This window comes from Streptopelia decaocto (assembly GCF_964273445.1).
Source record: "Streptopelia decaocto genome assembly, chromosome: 18".
NCBI classification, from domain to species: domain Eukaryota; kingdom Metazoa; phylum Chordata; class Aves; order Columbiformes; family Columbidae; genus Streptopelia; species Streptopelia decaocto.
In genome coordinates, this window is record NC_138673.1 from 3,568,321 (window position 1) to 3,581,744 (window position 13,424).

The following is a 13,424-nucleotide window of genomic DNA, read 5'->3' on the forward strand; positions in this document are numbered from 1 at the left end:
GGGACAGAAAAGATGATGTGATGAGGGTTGGAAGCAGGTTCCAGTTCAGCGCCGTGAGCAACCCCCCCTCCCTACCTGCTTTGCTTCCTCAGGTGCCCCTCCGTAATGGGTTTGAGGCCCTGGATCTTGAAGAAGAAAGGTAAGGATGTGGTGCAAGGCCCACCTACGAGGTCACATAGAAAGAGGCAGGTGACCCCATGCCTCAAGACCGCCTCAGATGAGAAAGAAGGGTAATTGTAGTAGGCAATTCCCTTCTGAGAGGGACAGAGAGCTCAATCTGCAGAGCTGACCCTCATCGTAGGGAAGTGTGCAGTCTACCTGGAGCCCAGATCAGGGACATCACCAGGACGCTCCCCAACCTGGTGCACCCAACAGACTGCTACCCACTGCTGATCTTCCAGACAGATGGGGAGGAAGCTGCATCCTGCAGTCTGATGGGAATGAAGAAAGATTTCAAGGCCTTGGGATGGATGGTAAAAGAGTCTGGGGCTCAAGCGATGTTCTCTTCCCTCCTTCCAGTTTTGGGTGATGATATGGGATGCAATAGAAAAATTCAGTCCCCCGTTCTTTGATAACGGCTGGTTTTACAAGACAGCAGTCCAAACAGTGATACATGGGAAAGGTTTATCTCGCGGGGGAGCAAAAGGATGCTGGGACAGGAATTAGCAGGCTGAGGGAGCTGGGGCTCTGGAGCTTGGAGAAGAGGAGACTGAGGGGTGACCTCATTAATGTTTACAGATTATATATAAAGGGTGAGTGTCACAAGGATGGAGCCAGGCACTTCTTGGTGACAACCACTGATAGGACAAGGGGTAGTGGGTTCGAACTGGAACACAGGAGGTTCCACTTAAATTTGAGAAGAAACTTCTTCCCAGTGAGGGTGCCAGAGCCTGGAACAGGCTGCCCAGGGAGGTTGTGGCGTCTCCTTCTCTGGAGACATTAAAAAAAACCTGCCTGGACACCTTCCTGTGTAACCTCATCTGGGTGTTCCTGCTCCGGCAGGGGGATTGGACTGGATGATCTTTTGAGGTCCCTTCCAATCCCTGACATTCTGTGTGATTCTGTGAGATTCTGTGATTCTGCTGTGAACAGGGTGGACCTACCTCCTCAAGGCTGAAATCCAGGTGCCCAGCTCTGCTCACCTGAAGTCACACAGGGGGTTTCCATGAGGCCAAACAGCAAGGTGGGTCAGCAGCAGCAGGGTTGAGGAGATGGTGCCTTGTACCCGCGTGATGGGTGGGGGGGCAGGAGCAGCTCAACCCATGGCCGGCTGTGCTGCCCCACGCTGGGCTCCCTCACCCACCTTGCGGCGTTATCGTTGTGGTGCTTTGTTGTCAGTGGAGTCATGCTATGATAGTCATTATGGTTGTAAGGGAACTCATTTTACACTTAACTGTGTTATTGCGGTTTACAGAGCATCTGGGTCTTTACAGCAGTAAATACATGACTGAATCCTACAGCAATATACTAATCGATTTCTTTGAAGCATCTGTTTAGCAAAACCCGGGGTGGGCAGGTGTGTCTGTGCCTGTGGTTCCCAGCCCAGCTCACTGCTCCCCAGGCATCTGTTCTGGCCACACCACAATGCACCGGCACAGTGCAGAAATCCAACCAGCTGGTGACATAATTGCAGACACAGGTTGATCGTCTTTAGCATGAGTTCATGCCACCTGAAGTTGGCAACCTTTAATAAGAAAATGAAAGATTCCAGTCAGATCCACGGGAGAGCCCCTGCGCTGGTGCTGAGGCAGCGCGGCCTGAGAGGCGTTGGAGTCCCGGGGAATGACATCGCTCTGCTCTGCCCACTCCTTCCACGCCGGAAAGACCCGTCTGAACTCATCACCTGCTGTTGTGGTTCTAGTTTTGTTCCTTTTTCCTCAGCTTGAGCCTTTCCATTCGCGCAGGCACGGCCGGCAGTCGAGCTGCAGAGGGCAGTGCAGGACAAAGAAACCCCAGCCAAGATGGCGGCCGCGCCTCCGCCTGCGGGATCTGAGGGGAGACAACAGCCCAGCCTGGGAGAGCGGCGGCTGCGGCCCTGAACATTGACCTTCTCGGGGAACTTTTTAAAAATTCTTTAATTATTTTTTGTTACTGGTGTTTTGTTTTGTTGTTTGGTTTTTTATTTAACCCGCGAGTAGATCCTGACCGCCGGGAGCTCCTGTGCCCACTGGGGAGGGGGAGTAGCTGGTGCCCCTCAGGTGTTCGTGTCTCTTGGTCTCCACAATTCCCAGAAGCCCCCGCTTCTGATTTTAGACTTGCAAGGTGTTTGCGCAAAAAAAAAGCTTAGGTCGGGAGTTACTTTGATAACGGCATCTTGAGGAACTTCTTGAGGAATCCAGCAAGTAGAGCCAGGGCGGGGCGGAAATGCACCAGCTGTAAGTTTGTGTGTCACCTGCAGAGATGGAAAAATGGAGTAGGAGAAGGAGCAGGTAGAATAGACTGGGCTTGCACAATTATTTATTTACTCGTCATTTAAAGAGTCAGTAAACGCCTTTCTTTTTCTGCCACCACCTCTGGATGTTGTCCCTTGTGTTTGGGGCAGTCGAAGGACAGGATGCTCCGCCAGGACCCATCCAGAGTGATCCCTGCTCCCCCTGCTCTGCGGTGAGCTGGGAGGGATGAGGATGGTAAAACCACCGTCTTTGCTCTGCAAAATCAAGGTGGCACCGCTCAAAGGGGTGCGTGCCAGTCTCGAGGCCAGGGGAGGTGGGTGCACCAGGGGAGGACTCGTGGGAGAGGAAAAGTAATAAATTAATAAATGGCACCATCACTCCACAGCTCGGGAGATATGTGACAGCAGCAGGGTGGGAGTCACCCCAGGAAGGAGCTGATGTTTGGTCTGCTTGTCCTCACCTTCATCCCTGCAGGTCTGCAGCATCTCAACTGTTTGCAAACCGGCTCTCCCCCATGCTGGTGGCTCTAGGTCTGGGCTCAAGGGACCAGGGACTTGCCAAATCCACCCCCACGCCCCCAGCCATTTCCATCTCAGCAGGGCTGGTGCACTGCAGAACACCCGTAACACACCCCCAGCACCCCAGGGTGCCCGACTTCAGCCACAGATTTTATTGTTTAGTAACGAGCTCACCACACCAGCAAGCCAGGACAGGGGTGGATGGTACATGAATACATTATCTATAGTAGTTACACAGACAGATTTGTACAGCTTTTGTACAGAGGAAGAAATAAAATGAATCAAATAACAAAATAGACATTAGCAGTCAAACTTTTTTTTGTCTTTTTTTTTTTTTATATCATACTAACAAAATCTGATAGCCAAAAATTGACTAAGCTACAAAATTGTAATACATACTGTACGGTTAAAAGGTTATCATCCATTTATACATCTAGTATCGCTTTTATTCTGGTAACTTACATGAGGCCTATAGGATCTTAGTGTATTAATAATTCCCTACGAGATAGTGTTGAGCTGCTAAAGCTGCTGAACAACAGAGTACTGGAATTTTTGTTAAGACTTTTACAGTGTCATTCGCATTGTTTTGTTTTAAATGAAACCCTCATGCATCTCTGGTGGAAGCCAGAGGAATCGCTGGTGGCTGGGGGGAGGCAGGAGCTGTGAAGCCTTGGGCAGCTCAGTACCCAGCGTGGTGCTGCCCCTTGCTCCAGCGCTCTGGCTGCTGTAGGAGATAAAGCTGAAATCACCAAGACAGGTTCTTTTCCCTTTGGTCTAGAGGGTTAGAGAAGAAACCACTAAACACACAATTGTCTCCATTTCAAAGACCCTTTTTTGCCAGGTAACGACTCAGCCTGCAGCAGAAAAGCATTGCTAAGGGTGGGGTGAGGCAGCTGGCGCTGCGGGATGGTCCCACATCCAGGTGCTGGGGGCCGCAGCAGGATGCTGAGCACATCGAGGTCACCTCCTGCTCCCCACCCCGCAAGCTCCGGCCCCAGCTCTGGGTGCAAAACCAGCACAGCACACAGGAGCCAGGAGAGGGGCTGGGGAGAACACACAGCCCCCCATACCCACTCTCGAGAATCAAGACAAGAGCAAGGCTGAAGGCAAAGGGGAGTGAAGGCACAAACAGGAACCAGTCCCTGACCGACAGCAGGAGATGGGGGCACCACTGCTCCAACACCATTGCAAATCCCCCCCAAAGAACCAAGCCAGTAAGACCAAATATTGTGAAATACTTTATACACCACCACAAAGGCAAAAATAGCACTTAAACTTACAAATAAATAGAGGGGCTGGGGAATCTCTTCTTATTCTTTCCAAGTTTGTCCCTAATTTGGTCTCCTACAACCTCTGAAGGGCAGCCAGTGCCAATTTTGGAGACAGAAGACATGACTGGTGCCCAAACTCCCTCCTGGCCACTTTAGACGGGGTTGAGCTGAAACCCAGATGACATGTGTGATAACACGTTCTGTCAACACCGTAGTCAGTCCTGTCTGTGGAGCAGCTCCCATGGACTTGCACCCCAAGGGTGATGGGGACACAGGGGACCTGGCTTCACCCCACTGCAACGCAAAGATCAAACGGCCTCTGCAGAAAGCCAAGAAGTGCCATCAGCTCCTGGCTCATCCTTAGGGACAAGCACAGTGATTTACAGCCAGAGAAGACCATCAGCACTGACTTCACACCTGCTCTGACCCACCTGCTGTTTGGCATTGTTACCTGAGCTGACTGGGAAGAGCCACAGGTCTGAGCTGCTCATTGGGGACAGTCCCTGGGAGGAGATGGGGCAGAATCCCACTCCAGCCTGAACCAGTGCCACCCTGATGACTCCAGATCTGTTTAACGGAGCCAAAGATGTGGTCACTGTAACAACTCCTGGGGGATCCCACCTCATGCAGAGCCAAAGGTTCATCAAGGGAGGTGTAAAATTCAGGTAACCTTTCCTCTGTAGATGAAGGCAGCTGGTCACAAGTCACTAGTAAACCTATTAGGGAAAATAAGTTGCAAACCAGAACAGGCGCTCTCATCTGCAGGTGCCCAGGAAGCCCTGGGCTCAGAGACAGGTCCACTTACACCAACAAGAGCTGCAGCAGGGACTTGAGAGACCAGCCAGCCCACAGGAGCCCTTTGGGAAACACCAGACCTAAATTCTTCAAAACAGCAGCTTCCAGTGAGGTAGTATTCACTGTCACAGACTGTACACGCCCTTTGGGATTTTCCTAAATCACTTGAATACACTAACCAGAAGGATTTTGGAGACCACCCCTGTGATCCTTTGGGAAAGTCTCAGTGCTAGGTAGAGATGTGGCAATCTTCCTGGTGATTAGTAAGAGCTGATTAAAGACGTCTGCAAGGCAGGATGGGCCCCCACTTAAATTATTTTCTAGCCAGTTAGATCCCAAGCTCTGCCTGCCCCTGCTGCCAGCCAGACTTAAGCTGCATTTTCTGACCTGCTTTAATCTCCTTAAGTCACTTTTTGTCTAATCCTCCTTTTGAATGGAGAGACTACCAATCCTGGGTCCAGTGAGCAGGGTCCCAGGATGGTATCATAGTCCAGATTCAGCAACATCCTCCTCAGGGCAGAACTGCAGTCACGGAGCCTGAGCCTTTCCCAGGCTGCTTCTGGCATTTTTCAAGGAAATAAGAACCTGGCAACCCAGTAAGAAAAAGCAGGACAACTTCATAGGAAATGAGGGCAAAAAGCAAAGCAACTGACACGCTGTGAGGTTCATCTGCCTGTGGTCTGGGCTCAGATCTTCTATCAGTGGTCTCTTCTGTTTTGTTGTCTTCCACAGATGCCCCATGATTACACAAGAGCTTCTGAAGCCTGGAGGAGCTGGGCACTAACTAGGGGAAGTCTGGTAAAAAATACTGCTGTGATTCTTGCCTGTAGTGCTGCACAGTGAATTTGAGCTGGACTTTCTCACACTTTTAAGAACATGTTGTCCCCTTCCTCCACCCTAATGTCCCTGGGGAGCTGTGGTGCAAAGAGTAAAGCCTTCAGAAGGAACAAGACCCTTGCCCGGGCCTGCACTGCTGTGTACAGACACAAGAGCTGTGTGGGCTCCAGTCTTGGACTCTTTCTGCCCCAAATGCTCAGGTCACACACAGGTTTCTGTACCCATCAAATACAGACAGCCACCACTGCATGAGTACTCACAGCAGCACCGTAGCCTCCTCTGTTCCTGGTAGTGGTGGAGGGGCTGATGTCAGCCTTGCAGAATGGGCAAGCAATCCCCAACTAGCTGTTAAATTGAACAGGCAAGGAGGGAACCATCTCCTCAAGGCATCTGTCCCACAACGATGCAACCAGCGTGGAACCCTCAGGCCAGCAATGCTGAGATTCATCTGTCTGTGGAGTCCTGTGCTCAAAAAAAGACAAAATAAAACTCACACAAGTTGGGGGGAGCAGGCTGGGCAGCCTGGCTGTGGCCCAGGGCAGCACCAGCCCTGCTCAGTGACCTCTCTGCAGGAAAAAAGGACAACCTGAGCGAGCTGTGCCTGTCCTCAAACTCAGAGCCACCACAGCTCCTTCCCCAAACAGCAGTGGGTGAGAAACAAAATAAATATCCCCCTGAAACCAGATTATCTCCCACGACATGCTATGATACAAGTACTAAGTGCAGCCTCCATGCTCTAAAACAGCGATGTCTTCCACAAGGCGAGGAGGGACACACGTCCCCACACCTCGTCTTACTCAGCCTACGCTTGCCAGCGCGAACAGTCAGCCCAGCCGGTTTCACATGCTTGTGCAGGTCTCCAAGACACCAGGGTGGGTGGAAGGGAAGGGACAGACCATGTGGGAAGTGTGAAGCCTCTGGGCACGTGCTTTGGAGTTCAACACCATAAGCAAATCCCTTTGCAGCTCCTGTGGGACTATGGGGACTCAGTGACACATCGGGCACTGTTCGGGGCAGCTGTCATCCAGACCACGTTGGCTGGTGGGACAAGGGCAGCTGGAGCAGTACAAATTCCACGGTCAAAACCAATACAGGGAAGAAAACCAAACCCAGAGAGATCTTTCTGCTCCCTCCTGGAACAATGGCTGTCTTGGAAAACTGGACTCCAGGATTGTCCTGATTACATCAGTTAGTATATTATAAACATTGTCCTGCTTTAAAGTGAAAATACTGTGTCTAGTCTTTTGCAGGTGCTGAAGCCAGATGGGGTATCGTTTTTCTGACTGTGCACAGGAGCTGATACTGGCGTGAAATGATCCTCTTCACCTCTTCTCTATCAGAGCTTCTCCTGGAAGAAAAGAGATCTTGTTAGGCAAACTGAGGCCAAGCACAGAGGTCTTTTTACAGAAGAAGAAACTGAGGCACAGATTGGCAAGGACATGAGCCTGAGGCTACAGGTCTTGTCCTACATCATGAACACCAGGGGACACCGGGACAGCATGTCCCCTGAATGCCACCAATGTAAAGGGGACTGCAGGGACCCGAGACCAAGCAGGTTCCTCCTGGTGCTGCCAGGAGCAGAGTCACACAGGCATGGACCCAGGAGACTGAGGGAAACTCCCTCTCAACTGCTCCCTTCCAGAGCAAGTGCACATCTCACCAGCATCTTCTTCATGGCTTCAGATGTTTTTACTGGTAAGATGACATTCCCACCATGCTTTGGGAACCAGAGTTGTGCACAGCCCCTTGCTTTCACTGTGGGAACAACACAGTCAGGCTTTGCTGGCCAAACTGCCTCCATCCAAGAGCTGCCCCAGCACAGGCAAGAAACCACATAAAGCAACAACTGTTCTAAACAACATTCTGCTTTTAACTTACCTCTTGCTTGTGGGATTTATCCTGTTGGTGAATCCCGTTAGCAGACCCAGAGTTTCCAACAGACTGCAACAGAGAAGGGACAGTCCTTACTGAAGAGAGACACAGAACCTAGTGCTTTTGCCTACAAGCACTGACATCTGGTAAAACTGCCATCTCCTTCCTTAGCAGCCCGGCATGCAGTGCCCACTCCTCACAAGGAAAAGAGAATGCAAAAATTCCACCCCACTTATGACAAGAAGCTTCCTGCCCTCTGCACCCTGGCCCAGTCCCCACTTGCTGGATCGCATCCTTCCCAACTACAAAACATCCCCCGAATCCTCACATACACAGTTACCCGTTCTTCACTTCTGACTCGTAAATCCCAATACACAAACCCTCAGCCAAGGGCAGTGTTAGCTGAAGAACATGGCACAGAGAACATCCCAGCAGTGAAAAGGACATTTGCCATTCCCCATCTCTGGGGACAAGTCTGGCAGCCAGGACAGGCTGTTCTATCTTTGGAAAGCACAAGAACTTTAAAACATTTATAATGTTTCCTTAGCAGGGATAATATAGAGCCCTTCAGCTTCAAAATGACAGTACAACCAGCACAAGCAAGAGCAGAAAGCTGCAGCCTCAAGTGACAGCAAGCCAGACATCAGTTGCCTGGGTCCTGGTAATCAGATTCACAGTTGCTGGCAAACTGCTGATGTCAACAAAACCAGACATTATGGGGAGACACGACTTCAGGGTTTAAAACCCATCATTAGAGAGTGCCAGCCACTCAGATTCCATTCTTACCATAACCGTGAAGGTGCATAATAAACCCTACGGGACAGAGGTTTAGCATGGGCAGGAAAAACAGGCAGAGATTCAACCTGAGCTCTGCTTTGAGAGCCTGTTTGCCAGGCAGCAAACCCCACCTGGATGGATGGCAACAGTAGCACTGCTCTAGTGACTCAGCCTCGGGGGCTGTACCCACAGCCTTGCACAGGGCAGCGTAACCTGCCCTGGCTGCAGCACACCCCATCTGAGTGCTGAGCAGCTATCAGACACCAGGAGTTAGGTGTGAAATTCTGTCTCAGTACACAGTCACGATAATGAACACAAAGTGGTGTAATTCACTTCAAATTAAATAAAAAAGCTCCCAGAGCAATCACTGCAAATTCTCTGAGAAAAGGCTCAAGTGCTACATCCTTGTCATTTCCTGCAAAGCTGCGAGATCAGGGTCTCCCAAGACATGGGGAAGGCAAAGATCTTCTTCCTCTATTACAGGACAAATACTTTGCAGCTGCAGGCATGGAAACAGCAAGGCAGCAATTACTCGACAAAGAGATGAAGACACAGTGCCATTATGCTCCACCAGCTCCTGCACCTCCTTGTCTAACAGCAAGGCCAACCACGCACGTTGAGGACCGCAGAGCAATGGCTGACTTAAGCCTGCAAAGGGAGAGTGGTGGTAATTGTGGTAATTAGAGATTTCCTCCTTGAGCGTGCTGCAAAGTGAAGTCTTTGCAGACAAAGAGAGAGTGATGCCAAGGCAGGTCCCTGGGCAACAGCTGCTGCTGTCAAGGAGGTCAGAAAGTAGCACAGAATGGGTTACAGTGGAAATGTGGCTTTTGGGGAGGAACCATCCATTCCCTGACTGTTGCACCAGAACCTCTTTAGGCCAACAACATCCTCAGGCTCAACTCGAAAGCCTCTGGTTAACAACTCCCCTTCATAAAGGGAAGGATGAACAGATACTGGGCTGAAACGAGGGAGTTTTGATCCAGACTTCCTCGTAACTAGGCACTTCAAAAATCTGACACCAACAGAAGTTTGAAGCCCAGCTTCCTGCAATAATCCTCCGTCTGTCTCTTAGCACCATGGTTTGTAGTTGAAGGCTGTATCTCTAGGATTTCTTAAGCATGGAAGTATCAAAGTTATACCGGGGATAATTAGCTGACCTCATAAGCTCCCTTCCAACTCACTATATATAAAGATCAGTTATTTTCTACAGCTGGGGAAGAAATAATTACCACCTGCACCACACCTCTGGAGCCAGGAATGCAAAAGGGAAGATCTCCTTTTCTCAAGGGACTCAGCATTAAAGCAAACAGAAATAACCTTCCCTGCCCCTCCCACAGCTTTCAACAGATGGGGGTGTCACGATGCATTTTCATTTGACACGTAGCAATTACAGCAGCAGCTAAAGTCACTCTGGAGGTACTGACAGGATTATAGCACGTCTTGGACTGCCACAAACTTGTCATCACGACTCCAGCTGTCCTGTCTGGTGCTGGCAGACGGCTGCTGCCGCGGCATGGCAGGATATGAAGAGACTGTCTGCAATGCACAGATGCTCAGCTGAGCCAGCGGAGCTTTCAGTGCTACTGCAATGCAAACAGCCATTTGGTGTATCTGCAAACTGTGCAGAAGCCAGTGCCATGGGAGGAGGAGAAGACTTGATACCCCCTGGATTACCTAGCACAACATACCTGCACCTGCATCAGGGAAAACAAACTCTCTGCCCATTCTCCATGTCTAGTGGCTTGTCCTGTATAATACTATCCTAAGGTATCTCATTGAATGTGAATTGTAGCTCAATAATGCAAGAGAAAGAATTTTCAGCTAAGAATTTAAATGAGCAAGTATGAGAGGAGCAGCAGTGCATCTGGGCTCTGAAAGCCATGACCTAGTTGCAGATACAACAGAAAATACAGCTAGAAGAGGAAAAAAAAGGACACGAAGCACAACACTTAGTGCAAGGAGCAGGTCACTTGGCAGGAAGAATCACTTAGGGCTTAGACACTGCAGGTATGAGACAGAAAAAGCCAAACGTGAAGAATTTGGCTTTTTGCAGCCTTCTATTTCACAAAGATGGATGCAAGACAAACAAAAGAAGCAGTTTTGCTTTTGTCAGAAGAAACAAGAGGACACCAGAGGAAGCTGGGAAGATAGCAGCTGGGATGGGAACATTCATGGTCCATTGGCAAACTCAGATCAGATACAGAGATGCTTCCAGAAACTGGTTAGTGAAATTCAAAACAATTTCCCAGTCACCTCTAAAGTTGGTGCTTATGGACTGCAAGGAAATAATTCTCTCTGGTTGGCAGAAACCCTCAATTTTCATATTATATGCAGCCACATGTCATCATACACATAAAGTACAGTTACTCACACTGCAGTCTTCCCTAAAATATCACATTTAACAGCCATTCTTGCAGAGCACAAAATGATCCATAATTACTAATTTGCAAGGCTTTTCTTAAGTTTCAAGCCACATCTAACAGAATAAAGTCTTGCCAGGCTGTTTCCAGCGGAGAGTGACCCAGCTGACTGCATCACCCCCACAGCGCAGGGCAAGATTGCAGGAGATTTCTCAAGACAGATGACCGCTGAGTGCTGAGCGACCTGGGAAGTGATTGCAGATGCTCTACCTGTGATTTCTCAGAGGAGAGCCTCATCGCTTCCATCAGCTTCTCCATCTGGTGGCCCTGCTCCAGCGCGTTGCGCAGCACATCCTCCGTGCTGACCAGCCGGTGCTGCAGCCGGATCACTTCGGACTCTGATGAGGGGTCAATCAGGGAGTATCGCCGCTGATCTGTTACCGATTTTTCTTTGTCCTTAGACAGCAAAGGGAAAATAGGAACACGTTAGATTAAGACAAATAACTACAGAAACTAAGCAATGTAGAAATCCAGAGTAACGCATATAACCGTGTTTTGATTTCAACAGTAGATGGGGTCAGAGCACAACACTGAAGGCAACCAGCAGCAGCTCCAGTTTGTTCCCAGCAGACCTCAAATAAATTATTCACATTTCAACCACTGGAGGACACTGAAGTACACAGGAATTAGAGGACACTGCTTATTCCTGCATCAGAGAACACATAAAGCAACGTGCTGTAGCTGACCCACCTTCAATTTCTCCCACAAATTTTAGCTCTGTGGGAACAGGACAACACTGGGGAAGGACATACAGACATTTTTGCTGCTAAGCCAGGCCACAGCTCACAAGCACAGCCTAGGAAGTTCTCAGCAGATGCTCAGTAGCACAAAAGAAAACATGGAGACTAAGAGTAAGAGTAAAGGGCTGGGACCCCCCAATGAGCCACACAGAGCCCTCCAGCCCCCAGGCCACAGCCAGGAGGGGTTTTGATGGCCTCACCAGCACAACCAGTTTCTCTCGCAGTCCCTTGATGTCATCTTTGAGCTTCTGTTCCTTCAGCCGCCACTCGGCTTTGTGCACCTCCCGGCTGAGGTCCCGCTCCGGCCCAGGCGAGTGCCGGTTCGCCTCCAGTAACAATGCTCTCAGCTCGTTCAGGCTCCTGAAAGCAGCAGAACAAGAAGGTGAACACATTTTCATACACCACACACTGCTTCATTCTCCATGTACATGGGCACCGAGCTGTCTTGCAGCTCCTGGTGAACATTGAGATAATTATTTGAAAATTCACAGCCCCTAATTTTAATCAAATTCCTGCACAAGCATCTCTAAAGAACATGAAAGTTGGGGCTGGACTTCAACAGTTCCACCTCTGGGTTACTTTTGGTGGTAAATTATTAATACAGCAACCTGAACACACACACACACACACAGAGCTTCCCGGCTGCAGCTCCATCCTTTAGACCTGCACACTGACCTTTCCTTCTTGAGTAGCTCCTGGCTGATCAGGACCAGTTGCCCTGAGGCATCATGTGTTTTCTTGGTCAAGGCTTCCAGTTCACCTTCCAGCCTCTTCTTTTCTTTTGAGGCCAAATCGGCCTTCTTTTCTGCCGTTTTGCATTTATTTTCCAAAGCTGCGAGAAGCAGAAGATACAGGGAGAAGAAAGGTCACTTAGTCCTTTACTTACATTCCTGCTTTTTTGCCTTTTCCCAATTCCCACAGGCCTGGTTAGCTCTAGATTTGGTGCTATTTAAGGGTAGATCTCAGAAACAACACACCCAGCTCCACTTATTTCTGCTTCGTTTGGTTTTTAACATTCAGTGAGCTCAAAAACCCCTTCTCACAGGATACAAATATCTTCTGCAGGGTTTGTGTTCACGTCTTGAAAAGAGACTGGAATTCCTGAACAAATTTTTACCAACAATATCCACTAACAGACAGGCGGTGTCATGTTTTATACCTGCCCATTTCAGCACCTGGGCTCTCGTCCAACACCAGTGCAGAGGACAAGCAGGGAAACCCCTAATTCCCACCAGCACTGGATTAGGGAAACTTACCACTTACTTGGGCCCTTAGATTTTCAGTCTGGGACACCAGCGATGATACCTCTTTGTCTCTTTTACTCAGCTTGTCTTGGAGGTCTGTGGGAGAAAAGACAAAAATTAGAAGCTTAGAAAATTCTTAGTGCAAATTGGGAAAGTATTGAGTGTTTGGCATGGGTGGGGGTGCGATGGACATGGTGATGGTACCCTCCGTTGGTAGAGAAGCAGCAGAAGACAGATAATGGGTGTTTCTCACTGCATCTCATCACCTTTGTGATCTACACTGAACATGTTTTACGCTAAAAAAAACAAAACAAAACAAAACAAAAAACACAAAAGCCCCAGCCCTAAGGGAAGGATGAAGAAATACGAGTCTCCTGGGAATGCGGAAGGCAAGACATGATCTGGAAGCACTTGATGTGTCTTGGAACAGCCCTGAATCCTTCACAGACACCCAAAAGCAGATGCCATGCCCAGCCACGTGGTAGGACATCGCTCCCAGCAGAGACCATCTGGGCCACCCAGCTCTAACCTTGCAGGTCTGCTGTTGCTCGGACTGG

The 13,424-nt window shown here is 49.5% G+C and overlaps 1 protein-coding gene across 2 annotated transcripts in view; it reads right to left on the bottom strand.

Annotated features, from left to right (window-relative positions):
- Positions 1-3,040: 3,040 nt before the first annotated feature.
- CLIP2 (CAP-Gly domain containing linker protein 2) overlaps positions 3,041-13,424 on the bottom strand; it is a 72,207-nt gene continuing 61,823 nt past the window's right edge. Inside the window, exons 11-16 of one of the 2 annotated variants that reach the window (XM_082068271.1) lie at positions 12,880-12,963; positions 12,299-12,455; positions 11,824-11,983; positions 11,094-11,279; positions 7,693-7,755; positions 3,041-7,162 (exon numbers count right to left, since the gene is read on the bottom strand). In XM_082068271.1, coding sequence (XP_081924397.1) covers positions 7,151-7,162; positions 7,693-7,755; positions 11,094-11,279; positions 11,824-11,983; positions 12,299-12,455; positions 12,880-12,963 — 662 coding nt within the window. In that variant the 3' untranslated portion in view covers positions 3,041-7,150. Of the gene's footprint in view, positions 7,163-7,692; positions 7,756-11,093; positions 11,280-11,823; positions 11,984-12,298; positions 12,456-12,879; positions 12,964-13,424 lie in introns of those variants that run through there. The other variant, XR_014185628.1, reaches the window with a different exon arrangement.